Source organism: Aspergillus luchuensis, chromosome 2 (assembly GCF_016861625.1).
Source record: "Aspergillus luchuensis IFO 4308 DNA, chromosome 2, nearly complete sequence".
NCBI classification, from domain to species: Eukaryota; Fungi; Ascomycota; class Eurotiomycetes; order Eurotiales; family Aspergillaceae; genus Aspergillus; species Aspergillus luchuensis.
In genome coordinates this window covers 858,444-883,382 of record NC_054850.1, presented here as the reverse complement: position 1 = coordinate 883,382, position 24,939 = coordinate 858,444, and the positions used below count along the sequence as shown (strand labels likewise).

Genomic DNA, 24,939 nt, shown 5'->3' with positions numbered 1-24,939 from the left:
AAGTTGGATAGGCTTACGATAGAACGCATATTTACCAGCAATATTCATCGCAGCAATAGCATTGCGAGAGAATATAGGTTATCTATGACACTATCTTATCGATATTCGATCAAATGGTGTATGTCGCCCACCACGCCGACGCTGCGCCTTACGCCGCCAATAACACCCAGTTAACTGAGTATACGAAGACAATTCATACCCCATGTGGCACTGACACCTGCGTCGCTCAGGAAATTTAGGTGCAGCCAGTTTATAAATCCGGGGCCGAAGTACTCAAGGAGGGATTGATCCAGCGTAAGGGTGCTAGGCTCCTCCTGGCCGATATCCTGCATCACCGCGACGTACTGTTGAAGCTGCGTGCCGGCGTCATCTATGTCGACTTATTCCGACCAGTCAATGACGGTCAGTATCCGACTTTTCCTGGCATGGGCCCTCATGGAATAGAATTGGTAGTCAACACGTCGACAGCCTCGCAGGGCGATACAATGATGCGCTCTCAACCTCGTCCTGTCGGCTACGCAGTCATCAGAGGCTGTGCTGTCTAGCCACGCTCATACTTACTGTTTATGTATCTCATCATGGATTGGTTACCCTGATGTTTGCTCATCATTGAGATCCGAACCGTGGCTGACCCCGGTCTGTGACTCAACCTGCAGACGTAGCGATGAGTCTATCAACATGGCGCTTCTAGGTTCTTGAGCCCCTTTTCTCTTTGTTCCCTTCCAAGCCACCACAACACAGACTGTCTACCTTACGATCAGCCCACGCCCTCTGGATTTACTACCAATAACTTCCACCTTTCGTCTCTACGTATAAACATGTCTTCCGATCCAAAGGCCAGCTCTCTCCCAGCTCCAAACAATGTGCAGCCAACCAAAGGTCCAAAATACAAACGCAAACGCCTGCTGTCGATCCTACTCGGAACCATTTTCCTCGTCGCCATAGTGGTTGCCGTTGTCTGTCTCTCAATCTTGCTCCCTAAAAAGATTAAGCACGACAATAACGACGATGGAGGCAGCCATAACACCGGAGTAAGTACTACTCAGGGAAATGACACCCTTCCTATGGATCCCGATGGAGGCACTTACAACGAAGGCGGTCCTCACAATGGAACTGGCACTCATACCACAAGTGCCACTCCGACCGGTGATGTTCCGCACCAGCCAAGTGCTACTTCTGATGGGGAGGACTCTCAGCGGCCAATTGCAGTTGTCAATGTAACTGACACACAGCCCGTACAGGGAGGAAGCCAGTCCCAGGATGGAGAATGCCATGTTGTCAGCAAAGTATCTTACACCTTCTATGGATACCCCGACAATGACCCTCCCGGTTCAGACATCTCGGAAGACTGTGGCCGCGGCATGGCGGCTGGCGGCATCGGCACCCACGACAATCCGCTCACTTTCGCCACGGCACCTGGCGAATTCGACAGATGCGAGGTGGTTTACTCGCCGTACCTACGGAAATATTTGATCAACGAAGACTACTGCGAACAGTGCACTAAAGACTGGAAGAGTCATATTTGGCACGTCGACGTGTGGTTGGGAGGCAACTCAACCACCTACGGCACGGAGCAGCTGAAATGCGAGAATAGTCTGACTTCAGATGAAGAGAGCCAGGTCGTGGTCAAGAGCCCAAGCAGTACTCTGCCTGTTGATCGTGAGTTCTTTTACATGTTGATGTTGTCATTGTGTCGTGCTCATATACTGATGGTTGAATCATAGTTACCTCGTTCTATCTGGGCGGCAACTCGGTTTGCAGCCTCGATCACATTTATCCGAATTACGATATCAAAGACTATTGCTAAATGATGATCTTTTCTCCGGGAGGAGTGAATTTGATTGCTATATTACTTTTTTCAAGTTGATGTTTTATTAGCCAGTTGTTCGCCATTTTGCTGATGATAGGTTTTGCTGGTTTTGATCCTTGCTTATCATAATGATACACTTCCTGTTACATTGCTCAGCTGTCTACAGATTTAGCAGTGCTCAATGACAAATATTCTAAATCATATTGAAACGCGTAGACCCTCAGATAATGCCACAGGAGGGAAGAGTGGTGTAATTTCACGGCAGAGCATCTCACCAATTCTCAGAATGGAAAGAGCACTGTCATGGCACTATTCGCGCCCCACCCAGTGGAGACTTATAGTACAAAGTATCGGGCGGCTATCTGAGCAATCGGATCTTCTTGAGCCACAGGCTAATATCAAACCATCTTCTGGCGTCTAGCCTTGTTTTTATTTGACCGTCGGGAAGCCGGTTCTGCACGGTCCTTTCCCTCGCGGTCTACTTTCCAATTAAGTTTCATGCGAAGGATCTCGATTGGCACCTTCCTTGATAAGTAGTGATAGTATGATCCTCAAATTTAACGCGGCGGTGGCACTCTGCTAAGTCACTAACGGCAGGAGACGCTCCCTTAAGTTAGCACACGCTAGCATTTTCCATCCTAACTAAATACAGGCAGTATGTCTCCGTCTAGATACCAGTAGGATTATAATCATTTTTAAAGTAGTATACAGTGTCATAAATGGTTTCATATGCCATCCATGATTGGATGAGAGCCAACCAATGGGTCTTACGTAATGAACAATAAAGCATTCGAGCCCGGATGCATTCAACACAGCAATAGAGTCAGGCTACGCAGGCGGATATCGATGTTGACATCAGCGAATCTAGACCCTTGAAGCTCCACTGCCTATTTTGAACAGGCGTTATAATTTCAGGATGTCTGCAGGACCTAGAAGGCGATTTAGGCTGTTTCGGGAGATCAATTCGGCTTTCCAAATCGCCCACGGATGCTCCACCGACTAGGCTAAACCCCATCACAGCGGACGTTTCAAGTACGGCAGGGTCTCACATTTAGGGTCTGGGCAGGGTCTCGGCAGGGTCTCGGCAGGTACCCTTCTTAATAAAGGCTAAATAGCTTCTGCAGAATCATGGGTATATCAGGAACGTCTCCTCCGTCGCTGCAGAACTTCTCTTCTTACTCCCAGCCTCGTGAATCATCTCTCCAAGCCAAGTCTCTTCAACATGCTTACCAAGAACCTTCTCCTCTGCTTCGCCGCAGCTAAGGCTGTTCTGGCTGTTCCCCACGACTCTGTCGTCGAACGTTCGGATGCCTTGCACAAGCTCTCTGAGCGTTCGACCCCGAGCTCGACCGGCGAGAACAACGGTTATTACTACTCCTTCTGGACCGACGGCGGTGGTGATGTGACCTACACCAACGGTAACGCTGGCTCGTACTCCGTCGAGTGGTCCAACGTTGGCAACTTTGTTGGTGGAAAGGGCTGGAACCCTGGAAGTGCGAAGTAAGTCAACCTCTCTCAACCTGTCCCTCTAGGGTATTCAGTGAAACAAATGCTCACATAACTTCAGGGACATCACCTACAGCGGCACCTTCACCCCTAGCGGCAACGGCTACCTCTCCGTCTATGGCTGGACCACTGACCCCCTGATCGAGTACTACATCGTCGAGTCCTACGGCGACTACAACCCCGGCAGTGGAGGCACCTACAAGGGCACCGTCACCTCCGATGGATCCGTCTACGATATCTACACGGCTACCCGTACCAACGCCCCTTCTATCCAAGGAACCGCTACCTTCACCCAGTACTGGTCCGTTCGCCAGAACAAGAGAGTCGGAGGAACTGTTACCACTTCCAACCACTTCAACGCTTGGGCTAAGCTGGGCATGAACCTGGGTACTCACAACTACCAGATCCTGGCTACCGAGGGCTACCAGAGCAGCGGATCTTCCTCCATCACTATTCAGTGAGCTGTGGATGTCCAGCCGTGCTTGCAGGGATTGGGTAGATGTGTTGTGGGAAATGAGTGCGATGGTGCTTGCAAATATTGAGCAGTCGTATGATGTGTGAAACAATTAGTTGCTCGCTATCAATGCACTTGTCATTTGAAGTCCATCAAGCCATCTAGCGTCGTATTCTTCTTATTTCGAAAAAGTGCATTACAAAGTATGTCGGCAGATCGAGGCGCGCCACTATCCGAAAGATAACCTTTTTTGGTCTAGTTGTAACAGTCTGTGACATTAACATCAAGTATTATACGTGCCAGCTCCCGTCATATTGTAGCGGTCATTTCGGAGTAGACGACACCGGTTGATCGAGCCATAAATATGTGAGCTATAATTTGAACAGCAGGAGTCCAGACGGTCCCGACCTCAGTGATTCCAGTAGGCATCTTCTTTTACACGTTAAAAAGTGTCTCAATTTCAGACAACCAGCAATTTCTCACGTTCGGGATGTCCCACTTATCTCTTATGATCCTGCAACACGTCTACCAATGAAAGCCACTTTTTACTATGTAAGTAAAAATCGACAAGCCCGTCAGCGCCATGGACAAGCTTCGCAAAGGAAAGCTCCTATTCGCTCTCCGATAAAGATGGGCGGCCCGCTCTCCATTTCAGACCGGTGGGTCTGAAGCAGCCAATCACCGTCTGATTACTAAGTATTGTCTTGGCAGGCAAATCTCGACGAGATTCAAAGAGACCCACGAGGCAGTTGGTTCACACCTACCCATCAGAACCACCTCCATCATATTTCATATCTATAAAGTGAAAAAGGAGATGAGAAGGGAGCAGACTTACTCACTGTTCCACTACCTTGCTATTTGCAGGTAAAAACGGCCATTTGCCGAATCATCATACTATAATTTCACTGTCGAAATTTTCCTCTAGCAATTAGTTGCAGGTTTTTCTATAAAAATAGAAACTCAACCATTCATCATGCAGAGTCCTGGAGCCACCGTCGGCACGGTGCTGTATGAGACCATGGCTGGAAAGCTGAACCCTAAGCTTCTCCAAGCTCTCAAAGTCTTGGGATTCACCCATATGACGCCCGTTCAGCAACGGGTGCTAACTGAACTGCCAGATTGGCGCAGTGACTGCCTCGTCCAGGCTAAGACTGGTACCGGCAAGACGCTGGCTTTCCTGCTACCTACATTGCACTGTCTTCTTGATCCCTCTATGGCACCGCCTAGAGGGCAGGTCGCCACCTTGATCGTTACCCCTACGCGTGAACTGGCCCAGCAGATTGCCAAGTCATGTGATCAACTGACTTCGCAAATGGCAGTACCTCTGAAATGCGACATTGCCGTTGGTGGAACCGCTCGGGCTTCTGCGTTTTCGCGCTTCATGAAAGAGGCTCCCTCTGTTCTTGTAGCAACTCCTGGACGGTTGAAAGATTACCTGTCCGAGCCCGAGGCGGCCATCAAACTGTCTAACATCCGGACCTTGATTCTGGACGAGGCCGATACGATGCTCGAGAGTGGCTTCCTAGCTGATGTGAAGCACATTATCCGACACATTCCCCCCAAAAGCGCTGGATGGCAGGGAATGTGCTTCTCTGCCACTCTTCCCCCGAAAGTCAGGGATGTGGTCAGTGTTGTGCTCAAGCCAGGCTACAGTAGCATTTCTACTATTGATGAAAACGAAACCCCAACGCATGAGAGAGTTCCCCAGTATCATGTGCTGATGCCGTCTGTGGCAGATTCTTTTACCACTCTTGCCTCCCTTCTTCAGTTGGAAACGAAGACCAGTTCGAAAATCATCGTTTTTGGCGTCACGGCAAACATGGTCAGTCTGTTCGCAGCTGCCTTTTCTCGGGGCTTGACGAAGTTGAGTGTGTTTGAGATTCACTCCCGACTCAGTCAGAGCGCTCGCACCAAGACTACCGCTCAATTCAAGGAAGCGGCTGCCGGAATCCTCTTCGCGTCCGATGTCATTGGCCGGGGCATGGATTTCCCCAACGTCGACTTGGTCATTCAGGTTGGCTTGCCGACCAACGGCGAACAATACGTTCACCGTGTTGGTCGTACAGCCCGTGCTGGTAATGACGGTCGCGCCATCATCCTCCTCACCGAAGCGGAGACCTTCTTCCTGAGAAGCAATCGCCACTTGCCCATCCAGCCCCATCCCCAGACCGACGCCATCATCGAGGGAGCTGCCTCGTATGCAGAGACCGTCGCGGAGGCCATGTACACGATTGATGAAGAGAAGAAGCAACGCGCCTACTCATCTTTCATCGGTTTCTTTGCTGGTTCGGGTCTCCTGAAGCAGCTTCGTCTCGACAAGCCGGGTCTTGTTCAGATGGCCAACGAGATGGCTATCCAAGGCATGGCATGCCCTGAACCCCCTGTCATCGACAAGAAAATCGTTGGCAAGATGGGGTTGAAGGGTATTCCCGGATTCAACTATGGACACGGAGGTGACTCGGTTCGAGCCTCGTCTTTCGCGCCGCGTGGTCGTCCTGGTGGCAAACGTGATGCCAGTATTGGCGGGCCAGGCGATGGCAGTGGTTTTGAGAAGAGGCAGAAGAGTGCGCGCGGCAGGGGCCGTGGACGGCGTGGAGGGGGGCAGAGATCAGTGTAATTGACAGTCACTGGTTATAGTGTTAGCATTCTAGACAATAGACAATAGACATACCATCATTCTGACTAACGACTAGTAACCTTTCGGCTTTATCCTTAACTTCACTATGAGCAGTGTCTCACAAGTAGGATATAATCAAACCTGCCTGACATGACAAATTAGCCTGGAATAAGGTGCATCCCACCATGTAAATTCCCACAAAGAAGCTCAGTTGTGGCTTTCCTTTGGCAACTCACGAGCCCATTGTCACGTCACGTTTATCCGCATCGCTTCTTTCTCTTTTTCTCATTGTTCCCCCCATCCTTCTATCAACAAAACCTCGTTCCCTTCCTTTTCTTTGTCCTCTTTCCAGAAGCTACACGTGCAAACTCTGTTCTCTGCGGCAAAGCGCACAATCCTTGTCTCTCTTTCGTGTATCCCAAGCTATGGGTTCTACGGCTTGCTCCCGCGGCCATGGCAGTTGGCCTTGAGAAGATGCGACTTCGACATATTGACCAGACGTTAAGCTTTCACTCAGTGCGTCTCAAGGATTCTCTTTGTTGTTAATAGGATGATTGTACCTGATATTGCGGTACAACCCAGAGAGCGGTCCTTCCAGGTCACACAAGCTTAATTGCATAACTTATCTTAAGCTTTCGCTCAGCCATCTTCAGAAATTATTCCCGATATCAATGTGAGAAATATACGTCTATGGTGCGGCAATGACCAGAAATGCAGTGCTTTGAAGTCATGTAAGTTTAATTGCATTCCGTCTCTCGTTTTGTGATGCAGTTCCTATGATGAACTCTCTATCTTCCTGCAGTACTCCGAATATGTTCGGAATAACTCAGTGATTACATTGTACTGATATATATCACTCATAGTAACTCTCCAGATTGACGGTATACTCCTCTACAATATCCGCTGTAAGATGAAATCCAGCGATGCATTTCTCACAACACCGGAGAAAACAGCTTCAGAATCTTGCAATCATCAATCCCCAAGATCAAACTGAAGAGAACAATATCTATATAAACCATGAATAAACCAAACCAATCTCGAAATCATCATCGCTCACAACGGTCTTCAACACCCTGACATCTCCAGCTCTCCTCCAGACAGTATCTAAACAGTTGATCAGTCCAACCCAAGATACCACTAACATATAGTATACCCCACCGCAATCTGCTACCGGTATAATATATATTTATATATCCAAAATGTCTGACAGAACCGGCTCCACCACCACCAACAATAACAACAAGTCCGGAGGTAGTACCAGCGGCGGTGCTCAGATCACTGAAGCGAAGGCTAGCATCATCACCAGCCCAAGGAACATCAACCAATTGAGTACCTGGGGCCAATCCGCCCGAGACAGACGTCAGGGAGGTAACAAAGGATCTGACAGTAAGGGACCATCTAACTAATGGAATGGTTGTCTTCTATCCTGTCATACTGGATGGCCAAGACTTTACCGACCGACCGACCGACCGACCGACCGACCGAATCCGGTCGGGTTGATCGGAGCTTTTCTTTTTGGTCTGGACTGGACCCACATACGAAGAGTCTCACACCCTGTCTTTCTTACCTTTCTGTCTGATGATTGATCGCTCCTTTATCCGTGGGTCTGTCCTTACAAAAGTAGGTTGCAGTGATATTCAGGAGGGTCCCATCTGAGTCTCCACAGGTCGTGGCATCATGGACTTTTGATGTTCTTGCTTGCTTGCCTTGCCTTGCTATATATAGTAAGTAAATCCTGTGGTGGATGGGTGGGTTCATGGGGCAACTTTACTTTGAGTATGTCATTGTGACTATACTATATGGAAGGGGGTGGCATCATCCGACCTTATACATAGATGCGAAGCAAGCAGTTACGATGAATGAATGAGATTACGAATGGAAATGAATTCTCCTTGCAGTAGTAGTAGTAGTAGTAATATGAACTACCCGAAAGCAGACATGACACGACATGACATTAGTTAATCACCGTAGTGTAACATGAAACCACCAGTCCAGTCAATCACCATGACAAAATTACTAAGTAGGTCTACCTCAGGGGATGGATGAAACAGTGCTGTGCAATAAATCGCTCACTTACATACACAGTAAGCACCGCCTTGCGAATGCGAACAGTGGTGTAAAGACTGCCCCTGATTCTAAGGCCCTAGCTCCAAGCCAGCCAGCGGTAAATGAACACAATTAATTACTATCTACTATACTACTACTACTACTACCCCTACCCCTGATTACTAGCAAACCATCGATTTAATTTACCTTAAAATCCCAAATATGATCCTGTCCCCACCATGATCACCTGCAGAAAACGATCAAACCCCCATCCATACCCATACCCAAAATCCTTACAGTACTATCATCCCAACTATCGAATGAATAGTTCCGTGATTGGTCGACATTTATTCTCCACTGATTTGATTAACTGACTGATTGACTGATTGACCCGATCGCCGTGGCGTAGATAGACACTTAGTAGCTTTAGTGGCGTGGCGTGGCGTGGCAGGGGCCGTTCTATCCGAACGGGAGACTAAAATCGTTAGCGTCGGGAGGGAGGGAGAATTTCAGGGATTGTGAGTAGTGGCTGCTAGACTAGTTTTGTCGCTAGCGTTATCTGTGAAGTGTGTCTGGGCTGTTCTAGAAAATTGAAACCGGTTTTGAGTCACTCATTCATTATCTAATTATCTACTTCGTAGTGGAAGTAGGTTGGTGTGTGCGTATGATGTGCGTGTGATGGCAGGGATTAATTAATCAATTAATTAATTTAATTGATAATTGATTTTCTTCAGAACAGGTTTCTGCAGAGTACATACATAGTACATAATATATCATGTAGGAAGGATTAATGTTCCGATCGATGTTATATCATTGACCTTTCTATACCACACTGGATCTATGTACAAGTAGAATAGAGAAGAGATAATGTAAAGCGTGCATATCCCGCGGGTATTAATTAAGTATTATATCTAAATTATCCATAACAATCATGACATGATGCAAGAATACCAATGCTCCCAACTATGCAATCCAATCCATCTAAACACCCATGCTTTGCTTTGCTTTGCTTTGCTATATTCCGTCCAGCGATTCATTATTATTGTTGTTGATTATGTTGTTTTCGTTCGTAGTGTAAATGTTGTGTATAGTGTGGTGTAGTTCAAGCGAAGTGGAAGAACCTATTGTGTCATCGTTAGCACCAAGTTCCAAAGTGGAATATAGACAGTGGATGGTACATACTTCCTCGAGAATCTAGCCTTCCACTTCTTCTCAGACTTGTTGCTGCTGGCACAAGAATCCAAATGCTCCTGGGAGGCGTTGGTAGACTGGACTTCCTTGGCGAAAGCAGCATCAATGACGTGGCTGTCAACGCTGCGAGGGGTGCTGCAGGCACTGCGGTTGCGACGAGCCTGCTTGGAGCCAAGGCCGTAGGATTCAGGGCCGATCAAGGGATAAGGGATAGTCATTTTGATGGCGGTGGTAGTGGTGGTTGTTTTGGAGGAATGTGGGATAGACTTGTGTGTGGAGAGGTTTTGGAATGCGATGATGTAGAGAGTAGAAGAAGAGAAGCTTGCTTGCTTTGCTTTGCTTTGCTTTGTTGGATGGATGGATAGTAATTCCAAGTCGCAATTGACGGTACCAGAAGGGAGTTTATATAACTTTTTTCCCTCTTTGCGAGTAGTACGTACTCTATGACTCCTTGTTCCTGACTTGCGTTATTTTCCCAATTTTCTTTTTCTTTTTTTTTTTTTTTTTTTTTTTTTTTTTTTCTGCTGATCATGCGAACAGTAAACCCGACCCCCATTCCAAAAATAATTTGCACCGTCCGAACGGCACTTTGGATCCGAACGGGCGATTGCAAGGACTAGAACGTGGCTAGCTTGCTCTGCTTTGGGTTTAGTCATGGCGAAAAACGGGAAAGCTACTACTATAGCTAACTAACAAGCAACGCCACCCTTATCAAATCACGCATAGAAGACAAGGTCTGCTTCAAGTCTAGAAGGAAAAACTTTTCTTTTCCTTTACCCAACACTTTGACTTAGTTACTCACACCCAACCACCACCACCACCACCAATATCTTCATGATAGTAGTATCTACTCGGTTAAATCGGCGCGCGTTGGGTTGATAGATTTTCGCCATTGCAAATCATCATTATTATTTTCATAGAACAGTCTCGATCACCAGACAATCTACAGATTACTACCAAAAGTTGTACGTAACTCTTCCTTCCAACCCCCCAACCAAACCCCCCAATCCAGTCAATTCCCCTTGAGGAATGCGAGTTGTGTGCTGTTGCAACTTGCAACTTGCAACACGGGATCCCGACCGGGAAAAAAAAAAGGTGTGGCGGCAATCGGGTTCACTAACTACCCCCATCCATCCATTAATTCTCGCTTCCCGTCTAGCTGTGTCTGTGTTGTACCATGGCAGCTGAAGGGGGACAGAACTTTCCGGTGCTGAAACTCTAATGTTTAATTCTCCGATTCTTTTTCTGGCTTGAGATCTAGATGTGACACACACACATACACACACACACCGTAACTACTTCCTACCATATGACTCTCCCACCCATCATACACATTACACCGCCTTAAACAATATTGCAATTTGCAAATGCGATCGTCATTCCACACCACCAAAGTACACGTACGTATATTCACACGAAATCGGTCAAGAAGGCTCCTCATTCCATATTCCATATTCCTTTCATCATAGGCCTCGTCATCATGAAGAAGATGATATCCCGCCAAGGTAACATACATCCCTTATAGACCACGATGAAAAAAAAAAAAAAAAAAAAAAAAAATCTAAAAAATGTATACTAGCCCTATATGAGTTATCACAAGTAAACTACACTACGGTACGTACTTGATTTACTGGTAGCGAGCAATGCTTAGTTTAGTCCGTCCCCTTCTCTTGCTTTTTTGCCGATCAATTAAGAAAGTATGGTCCAGGACGGACCACAAGAACCAAAACCAAGCATGAAGAACGGAAGAGTGGTAGGTAGACCTGCAATTGTTGGTTAGTTTGGTCGACGATAATCCGGATAACGGAACGGAACGTAAAATCATCATCAATAATTATGATAATAATAATACCTAATCCATGAATCACCCGCTGATTAGATGGAACCATACAATCGACACACTTCTATACTTCCTACATGAAACTCAAAGTCCGCGGCAAATCGGCACCGGCACCAACCACCACGCCAAGCTAAAAAGAAAAATGTTTCCCTGTCACGGGGATATTTCCGCCGCGCCCGGACCTCTTCTTAGTTTGAATTTCGTGCAAAGTTCAAACTTGCAAGTTGCAACAGGTTGCTACACCCGCCCTCAATTCCTCATGTTCTGGGCATTCCTGTGTAACCAGTCGCTCGTCATCAATCAATGGCATGGTATGGCATGGCATGCGACCGTTTTCTTTCACTTGAATTCGATTTAAGGGGTGATCATCTCATGTGGGATGGTTATAAATCAATTGATGACGACTACTACTGATCTTCCAATATAATTAAATTGTCGTATGAATGATGTTGCTCACTTGTTCTACTATCTTCGCGCCGCCCCGATCAGGCGACGTGTCTGGGTGGTGGTGGGTAGTAGTGGTGTTGATGTGATGAATGCTTAGCAGCTGCCTCACCCCTGTTGATCACGCTCTCGCCCTGATTTTTCTTCTTCTTCTTCCTTCGATCGCTCTCGCCTCGTCCCACCGGACGCTAGTCAGATACTCACTCACTCACTACCAAGTTTCCGACACTGGCTATCTAGTTAGTCTAGCTGGCTGGCCCGCCCGACCGACCGACCGACCGGCGACACCTGACTGACTACTACTAGTCTAGTTATCTACTGACTGCCCAACCGAACTAACTAAACAGCTCTAGATGGTTCGATTTCATCTCCTCCCTCACGGTCGCATCACTTCCACACACTAGAGGACTGTGTGTCACTACCGGGAGGCAATATCTTCGAAAACATCGCATCCAATAATTACTGAGGAATTTTTGATTATCAGTTTCAAAGACGCCGACGAATACCGTCGCTTGGATAAACCCGTGCCGGTCGGTATCAAAGCCATTCGGAATATCCGTGTTGATTCATTCTGTTGGCTAAGAAGCACGCCATAATCAATCGATACCCAAAGTCCATTCTGTGGGCTGGAACAAAGCAAATCATAGCAGCAGGTTCGGACTTTCAGATTCTCAACACCGTGTACTGAACATGGCATTTGTCAAGATCCGATTTCTCAATGATCTCGACCAGACTCCGACCGCTTTTGTTAATCTTCCCCGTCCAGACTGCTGTGAAGCTCTCCTTCGCTTGCAGGATCAGCTTGTGCAAACTGTTCTCCGTATCCTTCTTGTTTCCTCCGACTACTAGATCATATTCATGGTATTCCATCTCATCACCGAGGACGCTACTGGATAAGGTGCCCTCGGCTTTACTGTTCGGAGTCACATAGAGATGTCCATCCGAGTCTTTGTCGGGGTCTGAGTCCTCCACCAGCTCAAATTCACTCGTAGAGAACAGACAGACGTCGTCGCTGCCGCTGGTCACGATAATGCGTGCATTCGGGATGCTGATTTCATCGGCTGTGGTGTTCTCGCCCTTAATGGTGATGCCGGTCACTTTGCCGGATTCATAAGTGACGCTGGGGATGGTATAGTCAAGTTTCGGCGGAGGCGCCTTGTCAAATTCCCCAACTAGGCATTTGGCTACATGGTCGATGAATTCCTGCACCGGGTCGGGAGGTTGGGAGCCACCGAACAAGTTCACAAACAGGTCGATCAGCATCATCACCACGCCAAGAACCGCGAGCACAGCCCCGAGTATGGGCAAAGCTGTGGCAAATACCCCTGTGACTGTATAGAGTCCAATGGATGAGCCCACCTCCACAATATCCAAAACCACGGTGAGTGTTTGCGAAAGCAGCGCGATCGTGTTGATGATCTTTCCTCCCGTTGTCAATTTATCCCAGTCCTGGACCAAACTGCTTCTTGTTAGTGGATACCGGGTAGGTAACCCGCGGAGTGGGATGACTGAACCGACCTGAAGGTCATTGCGATAACTAGCCCAATACCCAAGAAAGCATTAAGGATCTTGACAGCATTTCCAGATACATTCCACTTAGACACCACATCCTCCCCACCAGCTGGAATATTCTCTGGCGGTTTATCGGCGCCTTCGTTCCACCGTCCTGCATTGTCGCCTTCGGTAGCTGGGCCCTCTGGGAGCAAGTGGTCGCTAACAATCTCGTTGAATGTGCCTTCGCCATTAATCTCGTCGGACATCTCAGCGAGTCCGCCTCCACTTTCAGAAACTGACTTCTCAACCCCCTGGTTTAGAGTGGCGGTATCTAAGGCGTCCTCTGGAGTTGTGGCAGTATCTCTGTTTTTGTAATTATTCCAGGCATCACGAGCCTGACCGATGCCATTCACAACGGTCTGTATCATCTCCAATATGACCACAGCTTTCTTAGCGTCTTCCATGGTGTCCCAATCTGTGATCAACCCATAGAGACTCGACGCAAGTTGGAATACATAATACGCGACCTAGTGAATTCTGATTAGCTCTACCGGTCCGGTCCGATCGCGAAGAGTCACAATGACATACCATTCCTATTGTAGCAATTGGCTTCAGCTTCTTAAGCCCTGGCAAGCTGTCACCGATAGCCTTTGTCACCTGCTCAAAGCTAGCTTCTGCCAATTGAAACAACCTCGTTCCTTGCAAAGCAACCGCAAGGCCTTTGCCTACTGCGGTCAGCCACTTCTTCGCTTCTGCAAAGAACACCGCCCCCTTCTCCACGATATTGCTGGCCCTGGCCTCAGCGGTTGCAGTTTGATCAAGCCCATTCGCCTTTTCAAACTCTTCTATGTCTTTTTCCAACCCCTTGCGCACATCCTCATCGACGGAAGGATCTCCCTCAAGGACACGTTGAATGAGATCCTTCATCGAATCATGTAACCATTGACCAGCCAGGTCCTCGTCTGGATCAATGTATGGATAGTGAATATGGCGCTCACTGGCGAAGCCAACGAAGTATTCGAACCACTGATCAGCTATTCCCTCCGATGGTGCCAATGCGTCAAGGATACAGCACTCGCGGTTGATCACATTTACGCTCTGATTGGAACATCGCATCAATAGAAAACCACAGTATAAGCGCAACGCTTTTACTTACGCCCTGGATAGGATGTGCTAGATACGTCAACATTCGCCCCTTATCCTTCAAAGCGGCGTAAAGAGTGCAGGCCCACTCCGTCGGGTTATCGTCGAGATATTTATCGAGTATGTCTTTATTAAATTGTCGAACGGCTTCAACAGAAGCCCGGCGGTTGATTTCTGCATATTCCTTGGACTTTGCAAGACACTTGTCACCCTGCAAGAGATAATGAAAGCGCATTAGAATTCTCACATTCATCAGAGATTTGTTATGTCGCATAATACTCACATTTCCGTCCCACCAATACCGCATGTTCTTCTTCTCCTGCTCCGTGAACTTATCTTCATACTTTTCATAGCGCATCACCGACTGACATAGAAACGCCGGGGCGTACTTCTCTCGAAAGAATTTCTGCAGGTCTGACGGGAGATTTTCCGCCAAACTCGAATCTAAGTTTGTGGGCTTGGCCTGGCCGGTCAAATCTTCGCGCTGATTGTCATCCATGTGGTAGAACATCATCGATTTGATGAGTACTTGGGTCATGTTATGGATCCGTGCCGCGATACTTGGTCAGCTATGGAAACCCGTTCGTCCTATTGGTCATATTTAACTTACTGCAACCTCATCATAGCCATACGGGTTGAGAAGTTCGTCGACAGTAGGCTCTTGCAGCAGATGCAACTGTTCGGTCACTTCTGCTGGGTGTAAGGCCGACGTGAACGATGTCGGCGCAGTCAAGTTCGCACAATCTGCAAACGCTCTAGATGTCTTCAATCGCATATCATAGATCTCGGAATCATCAATGTCGGAAGTCCCACAGATGTAATGCCTGCATATGTTAGCACATGAGGCAAGACATATGGCACATTTAGCTACCTACCTATCTCCTTTTGTGTCACGCATCAGAGGGTTGTAGTCGAAGATGGCGCCCTTGACAGTGCGTAGGTCCACATCATAGTCGATATAGAATGACTGGAAAAGAATCGGAAGAGTGATATCGATCCCCAACTGGGACTTGAAATTCACATTCAGAGTGTTGACGTCCATTCCAGCATCGGAGATAAAAGGCACGATGCTTGCAAGGTTAAATTCTACGGTTGCTCTAGTCCTTCCGTCATCCAGTATTACCTCCCAGCTATCATAAAGCCTCTCAAACTCTCGATTGTATTTTTCGTTGAGTCGATCTCTGAGCTCGTCAAGAATGGGTACTCTCGTTTCTGTGGTCTGGGATCCATCAGGTGGGTACAGAAAACCCCATTGCACATCCATACCGGACATAGGATCCTTCGGTTCATCTATTGGTTCATCCGGGGCCCATGTGTTCTTGTCGTATTGCATTGAAACTGTGATAACAGGTATGTATTCCCCTTCATCGTCGCTTTCAGGTTCGCCCGCTTGCCGCTTGGCGTGAAGCAGCTGGATGTTTTTTTGCTACACTTTTGGGCAATGCCTCAAATGCTTGGACATCCTTCTTTGAGCAATCTTCTGGTGCATCTGTGGGAGAAATGAGTACCACACCCTTGCCTGACAGCCCATGGTTGTAAAGAGACAGAACTCCATGTTCAAACATATTTTCTTGAACTCTGCGTGTCCATTGAAACGTTCTCCTATGGTGGTTCACCTCGCATCTCATCTGAGGCACGTCATCTATAAGAATACAGTCATCTATGACGCTCAAGTCGGGCAGCGTGTATGCCGAAGGCAAGTTGGAGTCGCCTATTGCTAACAGCGAAAATCTCCTTTGTATCCTGTCCAGAGGCACACCATTGGGTAGTTGTCGAGGGTTGTATTTCATCGCTTTTAGCTGGTCAATTGGAGAGACCAGGGCCGGGAAGATTTCGGACCGTGAAATTAGGCCTTCCTCTCTTTTCCCATAACTTCCAAAGAGTTCGAAATTCAGTCGCTCATGGATAGCTTGAATGTCGTTCTTCGTGAACGTCGAACTGAGCTCGTGAAATGATGCAAGAAGTGAAATCCGCTTCTTCGGTGGAAGGGCACGAAGGGCACGGGCCGCGGCTTCCACAGCTCTCTAACGAATCAATTATAAAGACGAATCAAAGATGGTAACAAACTTCGGTTGAACTTACGTTGGGATCATTGATGGCAAGAAGGTAACCGTTCGCGTGATGCGATTGCTCGCCTGCCCACAGCGACACGCTGTAAACTTTCTGCTCTGTTTCGGGGCCCACTTCTATAGATCTTATTGCCACAGTTTCGTATGAGGCATTATTATCGGGACTTCCGTCCAGGCGATAGAGGATATGTCCCCTTCTCAATGGCCCAATATGGGCATGTGGACAACTCGCTTTGGCGGAACCTGGGTCTACCGCTCGAAGTCCAGTAGTAGTGTAGAACACCTGCGATGGTGTTGTAAAGGGCTTTTCACCGTCTGCCAATCCATCAGTTAACTTAATACTTCCGTAATTGTCCATATATGTGGAGCTTACTGAAGCCGACCGAGCACACTTTCAGAGACTTTGACGCCACGGTGCCATACCCCTCGTGGTTATATCGCGGCGGCTTCGTGGACACAAGGAATCGGTTGTTGTTAGCAACGGCCTCTATCTGCTTTGATTCACTTCGAGAAAGATTCAGGTTCGTTCCAGATAAGAGACTAGATTGTAATTCCACCGGTATAAGCGGAGATAGATTCCTAGAATTCGAGTCTGTAGCTATATCATTAAAGTTAGCTCTGACCTCATTCCATAATGTCCACATGAAAGTAGGCAGGGATGGGCGAGCCTTACCCTTGTTGACCCAGTCTGTTAAAGCGCCAGTATTACGTTCTCTCCACGCGTTGCGTACTCCATCACGCCAATTCTCGGACATGTTGTGGTAGAAGGTCGTGTAAAGCTTCTCGGAGTAGCTTACGAATTCGTTGATGATGGCGGCTTCGTCAATCAACCTCTTCAGACTTGCTTGGATGCTGTCGAGGTACGGGCGAAGTTCTGGAAATGAATCTGTATCAATCGCAGTCATTACTGCCTTGTAGAAGAAGTTCAGTGCATCGAAAGTCGACAGCGAGCCTAGCACAGAACAATATGCCATTGTCGCGGCTATACCACAGTTCTTCACAATGTTATCTGTCTCCACTCCATCTCCCCGTTCCTGCTCATTCCATGTCACAAGAGACCAGGCATGGAGTGCTTTAAAGCTTGGTCTGTCTTTCGACAGCAGTTTAAATATGTCAAGCCAAGCCGTTTTGTAATACAGATAGTCCGCGACCAGAAGGGTTGAAATGCTAAACAAATGATCTGACCTTGTGGGATCAGTCAAGGCAAGGTTAATAATGAAAGATTTGGTTTGTATTCTGTTGATGAAGTAGTCCGCGAAGCCGGTAGTGTTTGCTAGCTCCATGAGGCTAGGATGACCATTGCTTTTGAATTTACTATTGAGATGCTCGGCAAGACACATCGACATGAGACCGCGGAGTACTTCTGGGGTAAAGATAGGATAGATAATGAACTGAGATTAGTGGGCTCTGTGTTAGCTATTGTGGTAGCATTTCACAGCCATAATGAACTGACCGGGAAAAGTTGCATTGCTAGATATTTCTGCCAATAGCCATCGTCATCAATGCTCATGAACTCGGCAGTAAGAAACCAATTTCCCAGCCTGCTGAAGTCATTTCCCGTGTCCATGCCATCAAGCTCCTGGTTGTGATTTTCATCGCCAGCAGGGTATGGTTGGTCAGTGCCAATGTACTTCCTCAGACTGTTGAAGTCACTATTCCAGCGAGCTCGAAAATGGATTCGACGGGCAAACCCATCAAACGAGATAGCAGGTAGTGTCTTCAAATCCGCCAGAAGGTCCTCCCAAATAGCATCGAAATCAGAAGACATGATCAGCGAATATCCTATATTTGATCTGAAGCAAACCTGAAGTGGAAGTCAGATAGGATTGAAAGACAGAATAGCAAACCATCAATCTGGCTCAACGCGCCATGAGAGGTAATGCGATGAGAACATCTCTTTCTGATCTTCTGCTACTTGAGGTAGAGTTATCTTCACATTCCAATGAGATGTAATACTTCAACTCAACATAACCCCCACATGAGACACAACTTCTTTGATTTTCTGGTACACGTCCAAATGTGCGCGTATGTGGTGGTTGTTTTTCACAGATCACAGCAACCGGTTGACCAAGTTTCCATGGAAGGTGGCTGACTAACGGAGTCGCGAACCTGTAATTCAACGAGTTAAGCCAGTTCTAGTCGCAACAATCGTACGATACGTGTCTGATTCATCCAGTTACTCTGTGGTCACATGTTTTTAAAATATGGTGTGTCTCTGATTTCATGGTTCAATAAGCAATTGAGGCAACAGGATATCATCAATAAACACTATGCTTCTAAGCAATCAAGCTACTACAACACCACCCCACACGAGTATGTTGTCATAGCCGATCAAGCTTCATCAGTATCCTCTTCCGCATGTGCAAAACTTTGCTCTTTCGTCAAAACCAAGTTGCGGGTGCAGAGGGAAAATGCAACCAGCGGCACGGTCAAGCAAATGCCGGTAATGCACAACAGCCTCTGCGTATGCTTGTAAGCAGCTACCACGGCATCACGGTCCGGGGTCCCAATTGGGTAAGTAGCACTGAGTGTGAACGGATCCTTATACGCTTGAGCTGCCATTGTGGCGTTACCGAGTCTACTGTTTAGCTCTCCGGGGAGAACTTGGGTCCAGACGGCTCCAGAAATGCTTCCTCCGATTGCGGTGCCGATATTGTAGCAGGCTAGAAATAATCCGGTGACGACGGCCAAGTCTTGCTATTGTTAGTATTAGTCTCAGAGAAGATATAGGAAACTCACGCTCATGCTTGGTGGCAGCTTGGATGCTGGCTTGCGCAGGGTAAGGAAACAATCCTCCAGCTAAACATACTAGTCAGTCTGATTCAACTTTCAATTGGTGTATCTGGACTTACCAATCCCCAAAAGGATCTGGGCGCCAATTATCCCCGAATGACTTGACGATGTGGGCCCTCCGCGGTAGTAGATCAGGATACCATAGGCCACCATGAACAACAATGTACCTCCAACGATGAATGGCTTGAGTCGCCTGACCTTGTAGACTACAAGGCCTAGAATGGATCCAGTGAGAACACTGGCAAAGCTGTGAAGGATAAGTTTGACGTCTATGCAGATCAGATTTCCACCAGCTTACCTATAAAGGGACCTTATCCTCGTTGCGCTTGTAATACTCTCACCAAAGCTAACAATGAGAACTGTGTATAGATATTCACTTTGAAGAGCCCATGCTGCACCTCGTTAGACGGAGTACAGGAAGTATATGCTCCTGCTTACCGGTGTTCAACATGACAGCAATTCCCAAGGCACCCCAGACCGCTCTATCCTTTAGAAGCTACAGACCCGTTAGTATCAGAAACTCCCAGACCATATACTGGCTGCCTACCTTGAATGGAACCATAGGATGCTTGCAGGTTCTCTCCCAAATAACCCATGCCGGAATACAACACAGCCCCAGAACGAGAGGAGCGATGATCCTTGCTTTCTTCCACTGAGAATCCAGGCCGCCGGCTATCGTGAGAGGTACCAAAATCATGGCAAGAAAAGCGATCATCAGATAATACCAATCACGTCCAGTTGCCAAAACAACTCAATCGCCAGGCGCCGAACACCCAACGTGCGAAAGGCGCCTGCGATATGATCCACTGTACCGTCCTTCTTGGCTCTGTGGTACACAATGTAAAGAACCATGAGAAGAGGGAGAGTGCAGACTAGAATCTGTCAGCAATTGACTGACTCGTGCGAGGATATACTCACTGGGATAGATTATCGCAAACATGCCGATTCCCCAGCGCCATGTGGTCACTTTCAGCACAGCCCCAGTTATGTTTCCACTAATCCAAGTGTTGATCTACCGGCATCAGCTAAGATCAAGCACTTCGTCTTCTTTCGAATCTGCCATCTTACCAAAAACGGAAGTGTTGGGATATATGAAAACAGCAGACGAGAGCGAAGCGACGTGACATCCGCAACCAAAACCTCAACGAGCAGAATAATAGCCGTGTATCCAATCTATTGTATATCACAATGTTAGTCGAAACGTAGTAGCATCTCATCTGATTAGTCAAGAGGGACTCGACTCACCTGGTAAAGCACAGCGCCCGCAGCAAATTGCTCGACCGTACTCGAAGACGCCTCAACAATGGTGCCTACTGAGTGTTAGAACACACCGACTCAGGATGAATTGCACTCAGTACCAAGGGTATAGAAGAATATTGAGACCAAAATCAACTCCACTCTCCCAAAAACATCGGCGATCTTAGCTGCAGTCGGCTGGGTAATAAATCAGATTAGTTGCTGAATTGGAGAAACAAAGACTACAAACCTGCGCTGCTGCAGCAATGACCGCTCTGAGAATATCGACACTCGATAACACACTATGTGATTCATATGATGCCGTAGCGTATGGCTAGAGATCATGAGCTTTGATGGTTCAATAAACATGCTGGCGAAAGCCAACCTGATAAGTGCCCCGCAATAGGCTATCGAGGCCGTAGACATAGGCAATGAGGAAAACTCCACAGAAGAGAAACACACGGTCAAGGATATGTAGGTGAGATGAAAGAGCCTCGATCCGCTGGACACCTGGACTTCCAAGTCCTGGTGTTACGCCAGGACCTTGCGCATCATGAGCCGAAACGGGAGTCTCGGCGGCATGAGAGCTCTCCTTGTTATTAGACATTGTAGCTCTGGCCTAATTATTCTGCCAGGTATCTGGAGGGAGCTTTGCCAATGATAGCAGAGAAGTGGTGTGAAAGCGAGGGGGATTTGAGGGGATAAAAGAGTGTCGGATGGTGGTAGGAACGTCAGCGGCCATCATCCCAACATCAGCTAATAGCTATGTGGCGGGAATAAAATCCCTCTTTCATCCATTTAATACACAACTTACTTTCTATCTTATCTGATGAAAGAAGTTGAATTCTGGAAAGACCCCACTTCGATCTGATAAATATGCTGCATTGCTGTAGCTATTCACATAAACAGGAGTTTCCTCGTATTTCTTTTCGAATCACCAATCGGCGAGAGCAAGATTTGCTGTGTCCATATCTCGTTGGTGTTGCAGCTGTAATATCAATAATATCATGATGAGCAGCTTTCTCGATTTGACGCAAATCCAAGTGCTACTTTCGTCATGCGCATATGCTCAAGTTATATCACCACACACTGGCGAGCCATAATTGATGAGGCCATTTTACAGATGTCTGCGCCTGGCTAGCGTCATGCTGAGCAGTTGAATAGTATGGAATTATCGATATGACATACTCACTTCATGTATTCTGCGATCTTGGGCAAGTATCATTTGTCGCTGAAGATACCAATCATTCCAGCATTCATGTCAGCCAAGCTAACCGACCGAGTGACATCGCTTCAACCACTCCTCGGAAATGACAACCGGCTCTCTCTAAGATTTCCAGTCTTGTGGTACGTATGATGGCTTGTCGATCGCGTTTTCGGATCACCATTCTTGTGCATGGCATGACAAGTGTCAACGAGACCTTTGTGTTGAGGGTGTGGAATGTTACACAGGCCAGCGTCTTAGTATGCTAGGCATCAATAACGTCCAACAGGAGTTAGTTGAAATGTTGAAGGGAAGACAGTGATGTGTATCTCGCATTCGGGGGCGAAACAGTAGTTATCAATTGGAACGTAGCTAAACGATAAAACTTCTTCCTTCAACAGACGCGACTACTAAACTGCGCTGTAGATAAGAAACAATCACGGATAAGATGAGGGTGAGAAAAAAGAATGGGTCCGCTTCATACTCTGGTAAGGGTCAAAAAAAGAAAACAAAAAAGAAATCACATTGCATCATCCGTGAATCGAACACGGGCCTCATCGATGGCAACGATGAATTCTACCACTAGACCAATGATGCTACTTAATTGAAAAGAGTTTCAATATTTTGAGCCATAACCTAGCATAATATGAGGTAAGCAACTTCCAACAACGATCGTCATCCGCTACACACCATATCATGGCACAACCTTGACCATCTGACCTGACGTGTACAATTTATATTTAATTAGGTTCTATTATGGTACCTAGACAGTCATGTCACTCTTTCAAGCTGACATTGAGCCAGGGATGTAGATACCTACCACTAACAATAGGCTTTTTGTGAACATCATTTCCTGCGGAAAGGTTGGCGACATATTTTATTGCAAGGGGTGGTTGCCCAAGTGTTACACAATCATCATTTTCAACCATCCAAGCTATGCAAGTCAAAGGCCAGTTAGAAAAATATCATGCGTGTTGCTAAATACAGGATCTTCTTTATCCCTGATAATTCACACAATTTCCGGAAAGCCCCCCGATAGCCTGATGAAGCCCGACCCCAATGACCAAGTTATGCCAAGAAGAACCTTGATAGTTGGTCATCTCGCCGAACCTTAACCAACGATCCTTGTTTTCCAGAGGCGACAGAGGTTAGTTAACACTATGCTTTTGCCCGCACAGAAAATGCACAATACCCTGCAAGTGATAGGCAATTTTCTAGCCGAAGGGTGGAATGTGCCAGTGGACACCAATGATTTCCCCGATGCGGCTGCTCGCATTAGCTTCTCCTGCGTATCTCAAGGGTGATGGGCCCCTGGTATCATGGTGCACTATAAAAGCAAGAAAAAATGTCAGATCCCCGCGAGTATTGACGATGCAGACCATCCAAAATCGCATAGCGCAGTTATTATACTGAAGCCGGGCTACATTGATCCCTCGATCTTGCCACAAGCAGTTTTAGTGGCCCCTCGCCATCTTCGCTATGGACGGAATCGTGAGAGAAGCACTCCAAGGGCTTTCAGGCATTGTCGGCGACAGATTTTTATCTGATCAAGCAACCTTGGTCAAGCGGCCAACAGAAGAGCAGCTGGTCAAATTGTTGAAGTCTTCTCCGCCTGACCAAGGGAGGTCACTGGAAGACGTTGTGAAAGAGTTCGAAGATATTCTCTCCTATGGATTCAACGTCAATCACCCAAGATTCTACGCCTTTGTGCCCTCGGCAGCCTCTCCTCTATCGTGGTTGGGAGATGTCATTTCGACCTCTTTCAACAATTATGCAGGGAGTTCAGAGTCGGGTGCCGGTATCTGCGCGGTAGAAGAATCTATCATTCGCTGGGTAGCCGAAAAGTTCGGACTGCCTCCATCAGCAGGGGGACAGTTTGTGTCCGGTGCCTCCCTTGCTTGCCTTACTGCATTGACTGTTGCACGGGACCAGCTTGTGGAAGATGACATGCGCACAAAAGCAACAGCATATGTGACAGAGGAGACGCACTTCTGTATAGCAAAAACGCTCCATATAACGGGCCTTTTAAAGCAGCAGATAAGGACCGTGCCCTGCAATGCCGAATTTCAGATGGATCCGGAGAGTCTTCGCCGGGCGATCACCCAGGACATCGAAAACGGATTAAAGCCTTATGTGGTAATCACAACCTGCGGCTCAACCAGTACCGGAAGCATCGATCCTCTTGACGCAATTGCAGACATAGCCGCAGAGCATGGACTGTGGATGCACGTCGACGCTGCGTATGGAGGATCCGTCGCTTTCTGCCAATCGCGCAGGAACCTTCTGCAAGGTATCGGCCGCGCTGACAGCATCGCCTGGGATCCTCACAAGTGGCTCTTTCAAACCTATGGCTGTAGTGTTGTCCTTTTCAGGGACAAGTCCCATCCAAGAGAGAGTTTCGCCACAACCGCGCACTTCTTACGCGATGTCGAAGACGGCTATGTTGAAAATCCTTTCAACTTCGGGATCGAATTGACACGACCAGCTTGTCACATGAGGCTTTGGTTCTCCCTGCAAATTCTCGGGACGGACATGATTGACCGGATGGTTCTGCGTGGATTCGAACTTTCGGACCTCGTTCAGACTGAGCTGAGTAAGCTCAGCGAGTGGGAAATCGTCACACCTAGTAACATGGCTGTTATCAACTTCCGTTTCAATCCGCATGGAGTGAGTACAGAGGCCATTGATGATATCAACAGCCTTGTGTCCAAGAGAATGTTGGCCCAGAACATCGCAGTCGTGCTCACCACACGTTTTCGCGGGGTTGTCTGCCTTCGTATGTGTACAATCAACCCACAGACTACAGATGACGAAATTCGCGATATAATCGACGCTCTGAATCGGAATGCACGACTGATTAGCAAAGGAATCATAGATTGAAGTAAACAATGCTGGGAAATATAAGCATAATACCTACTGCTGTAACCAGAGTCGTTTCATTGTCTCAAGCAGGAATGGCGTAACACAAGTTTAAGTGAGGGGGGGAGTTGTCGCATTTGACATCTAATGCTTTAAGGTTGTTCTGATCAGCTGACTCCTAAGTGAAACACATGTAACCGAGTTTGCTTGATTTGACAACATGCGTTATATGC

At 47.4% G+C, this 24,939-nt stretch overlaps 12 protein-coding genes and 1 non-coding gene across 13 annotated transcripts; 4 read left to right on the top strand and 9 right to left on the bottom strand.

Moving 5' to 3' along the window:
• Window positions 1-818: 818 nt before the first annotated feature.
• Window positions 819-1,807, top strand: AKAW2_20285A (uncharacterized protein; the record flags this gene model as incomplete). Its single annotated transcript, XM_041684981.1, has 3 exons — window positions 819-1,031; window positions 1,242-1,659; window positions 1,725-1,807. The coding sequence occupies 3 exons, from the start codon at window positions 819-821 to the stop codon at window positions 1,805-1,807; spliced, it is 714 nt and encodes a 237-aa protein (XP_041539111.1).
• A 1,225-nt stretch (window positions 1,808-3,032) lies between these two features.
• AKAW2_20284A (glycoside hydrolase family 11 protein) lies at window positions 3,033-3,777 on the top strand (the record flags this gene model as incomplete). The annotated part of the gene is made up of 2 exons (XM_041684980.1): window positions 3,033-3,310; window positions 3,378-3,777. 2 exons carry the CDS (start codon window positions 3,033-3,035, stop codon window positions 3,775-3,777), a joined length of 678 nt encoding a protein of 225 aa, XP_041539110.1.
• Window positions 3,778-4,743: 966 nt separating this feature from the next.
• Window positions 4,744-6,387, top strand: AKAW2_20283A (DEAD/DEAH box helicase; the record flags this gene model as incomplete). Its single annotated transcript, XM_041684978.1, has 1 exon — window positions 4,744-6,387. One exon carries the CDS (start codon window positions 4,744-4,746, stop codon window positions 6,385-6,387), a length of 1,644 nt encoding a protein of 547 aa, XP_041539109.1.
• Window positions 6,388-9,535: 3,148 nt separating this feature from the next.
• Window positions 9,536-9,842, bottom strand: AKAW2_20282S (uncharacterized protein; the record flags this gene model as incomplete). Its single annotated transcript, XM_041684977.1, has 2 exons — window positions 9,536-9,554; window positions 9,616-9,842. 2 exons carry the CDS (start codon window positions 9,840-9,842, stop codon window positions 9,536-9,538), a joined length of 246 nt encoding a protein of 81 aa, XP_041539108.1.
• Window positions 9,843-12,571: 2,729 nt separating this feature from the next.
• On the bottom strand, window positions 12,572-13,174 carry AKAW2_20281S (uncharacterized protein; the record flags this gene model as incomplete). The annotated part of the gene is made up of 1 exon (XM_041684976.1): window positions 12,572-13,174. One exon carries the CDS (start codon window positions 13,172-13,174, stop codon window positions 12,572-12,574), a length of 603 nt encoding a protein of 200 aa, XP_041539107.1.
• A 203-nt stretch (window positions 13,175-13,377) lies between these two features.
• On the bottom strand, window positions 13,378-15,083 carry AKAW2_20280S (uncharacterized protein; the record flags this gene model as incomplete). Its single annotated transcript, XM_041684975.1, has 4 exons — window positions 13,378-13,929; window positions 13,991-14,500; window positions 14,559-14,756; window positions 14,829-15,083. The coding sequence occupies 4 exons, from the start codon at window positions 15,081-15,083 to the stop codon at window positions 13,378-13,380; spliced, it is 1,515 nt and encodes a 504-aa protein (XP_041539106.1).
• A 63-nt stretch (window positions 15,084-15,146) lies between these two features.
• Window positions 15,147-15,878, bottom strand: AKAW2_20279S (uncharacterized protein; the record flags this gene model as incomplete). Its single annotated transcript, XM_041684974.1, has 2 exons — window positions 15,147-15,369; window positions 15,421-15,878. 2 exons carry the CDS (start codon window positions 15,876-15,878, stop codon window positions 15,147-15,149), a joined length of 681 nt encoding a protein of 226 aa, XP_041539105.1.
• Window positions 15,879-15,921: 43 nt separating this feature from the next.
• On the bottom strand, window positions 15,922-16,972 carry AKAW2_20278S (uncharacterized protein; the record flags this gene model as incomplete). The annotated part of the gene is made up of 2 exons (XM_041684973.1): window positions 15,922-16,569; window positions 16,628-16,972. 2 exons carry the CDS (start codon window positions 16,970-16,972, stop codon window positions 15,922-15,924), a joined length of 993 nt encoding a protein of 330 aa, XP_041539104.1.
• Window positions 16,973-17,131: 159 nt separating this feature from the next.
• AKAW2_20277S (uncharacterized protein) lies at window positions 17,132-18,382 on the bottom strand (the record flags this gene model as incomplete). The annotated part of the gene is made up of 3 exons (XM_041684972.1): window positions 17,132-17,193; window positions 17,288-18,005; window positions 18,068-18,382. 3 exons carry the CDS (start codon window positions 18,380-18,382, stop codon window positions 17,132-17,134), a joined length of 1,095 nt encoding a protein of 364 aa, XP_041539103.1.
• Window positions 18,383-18,945: 563 nt separating this feature from the next.
• Window positions 18,946-19,969, bottom strand: ARN1_2 (siderophore transporter; the record flags this gene model as incomplete). Its single annotated transcript, XM_041684971.1, has 6 exons — window positions 18,946-19,307; window positions 19,354-19,413; window positions 19,467-19,654; window positions 19,706-19,799; window positions 19,846-19,903; window positions 19,955-19,969. 6 exons carry the CDS (start codon window positions 19,967-19,969, stop codon window positions 18,946-18,948), a joined length of 777 nt encoding a protein of 258 aa, XP_041539102.1.
• A 152-nt stretch (window positions 19,970-20,121) lies between these two features.
• On the bottom strand, window positions 20,122-21,250 carry ARN1_1 (siderophore transporter; the record flags this gene model as incomplete). The annotated part of the gene is made up of 7 exons (XM_041684970.1): window positions 20,122-20,279; window positions 20,326-20,419; window positions 20,476-20,580; window positions 20,653-20,717; window positions 20,766-20,841; window positions 20,894-20,977; window positions 21,029-21,250. 7 exons carry the CDS (start codon window positions 21,248-21,250, stop codon window positions 20,122-20,124), a joined length of 804 nt encoding a protein of 267 aa, XP_041539101.1.
• Window positions 21,251-22,373: 1,123 nt separating this feature from the next.
• On the bottom strand, window positions 22,374-22,444 carry AKAW2_t20007S. Its single transcript has one exon. It is a non-coding gene; the product is annotated as a tRNA-Gly (tRNA).
• Window positions 22,445-23,326: 882 nt separating this feature from the next.
• On the top strand, window positions 23,327-24,727 carry AKAW2_20274A (pyridoxal phosphate-dependent decarboxylase family protein; the record flags this gene model as incomplete). Its single annotated transcript, XM_041684969.1, has 1 exon — window positions 23,327-24,727. The coding sequence occupies one exon, from the start codon at window positions 23,327-23,329 to the stop codon at window positions 24,725-24,727; it is 1,401 nt and encodes a 466-aa protein (XP_041539100.1).
• Window positions 24,728-24,939: the final 212 nt, after the last annotated feature.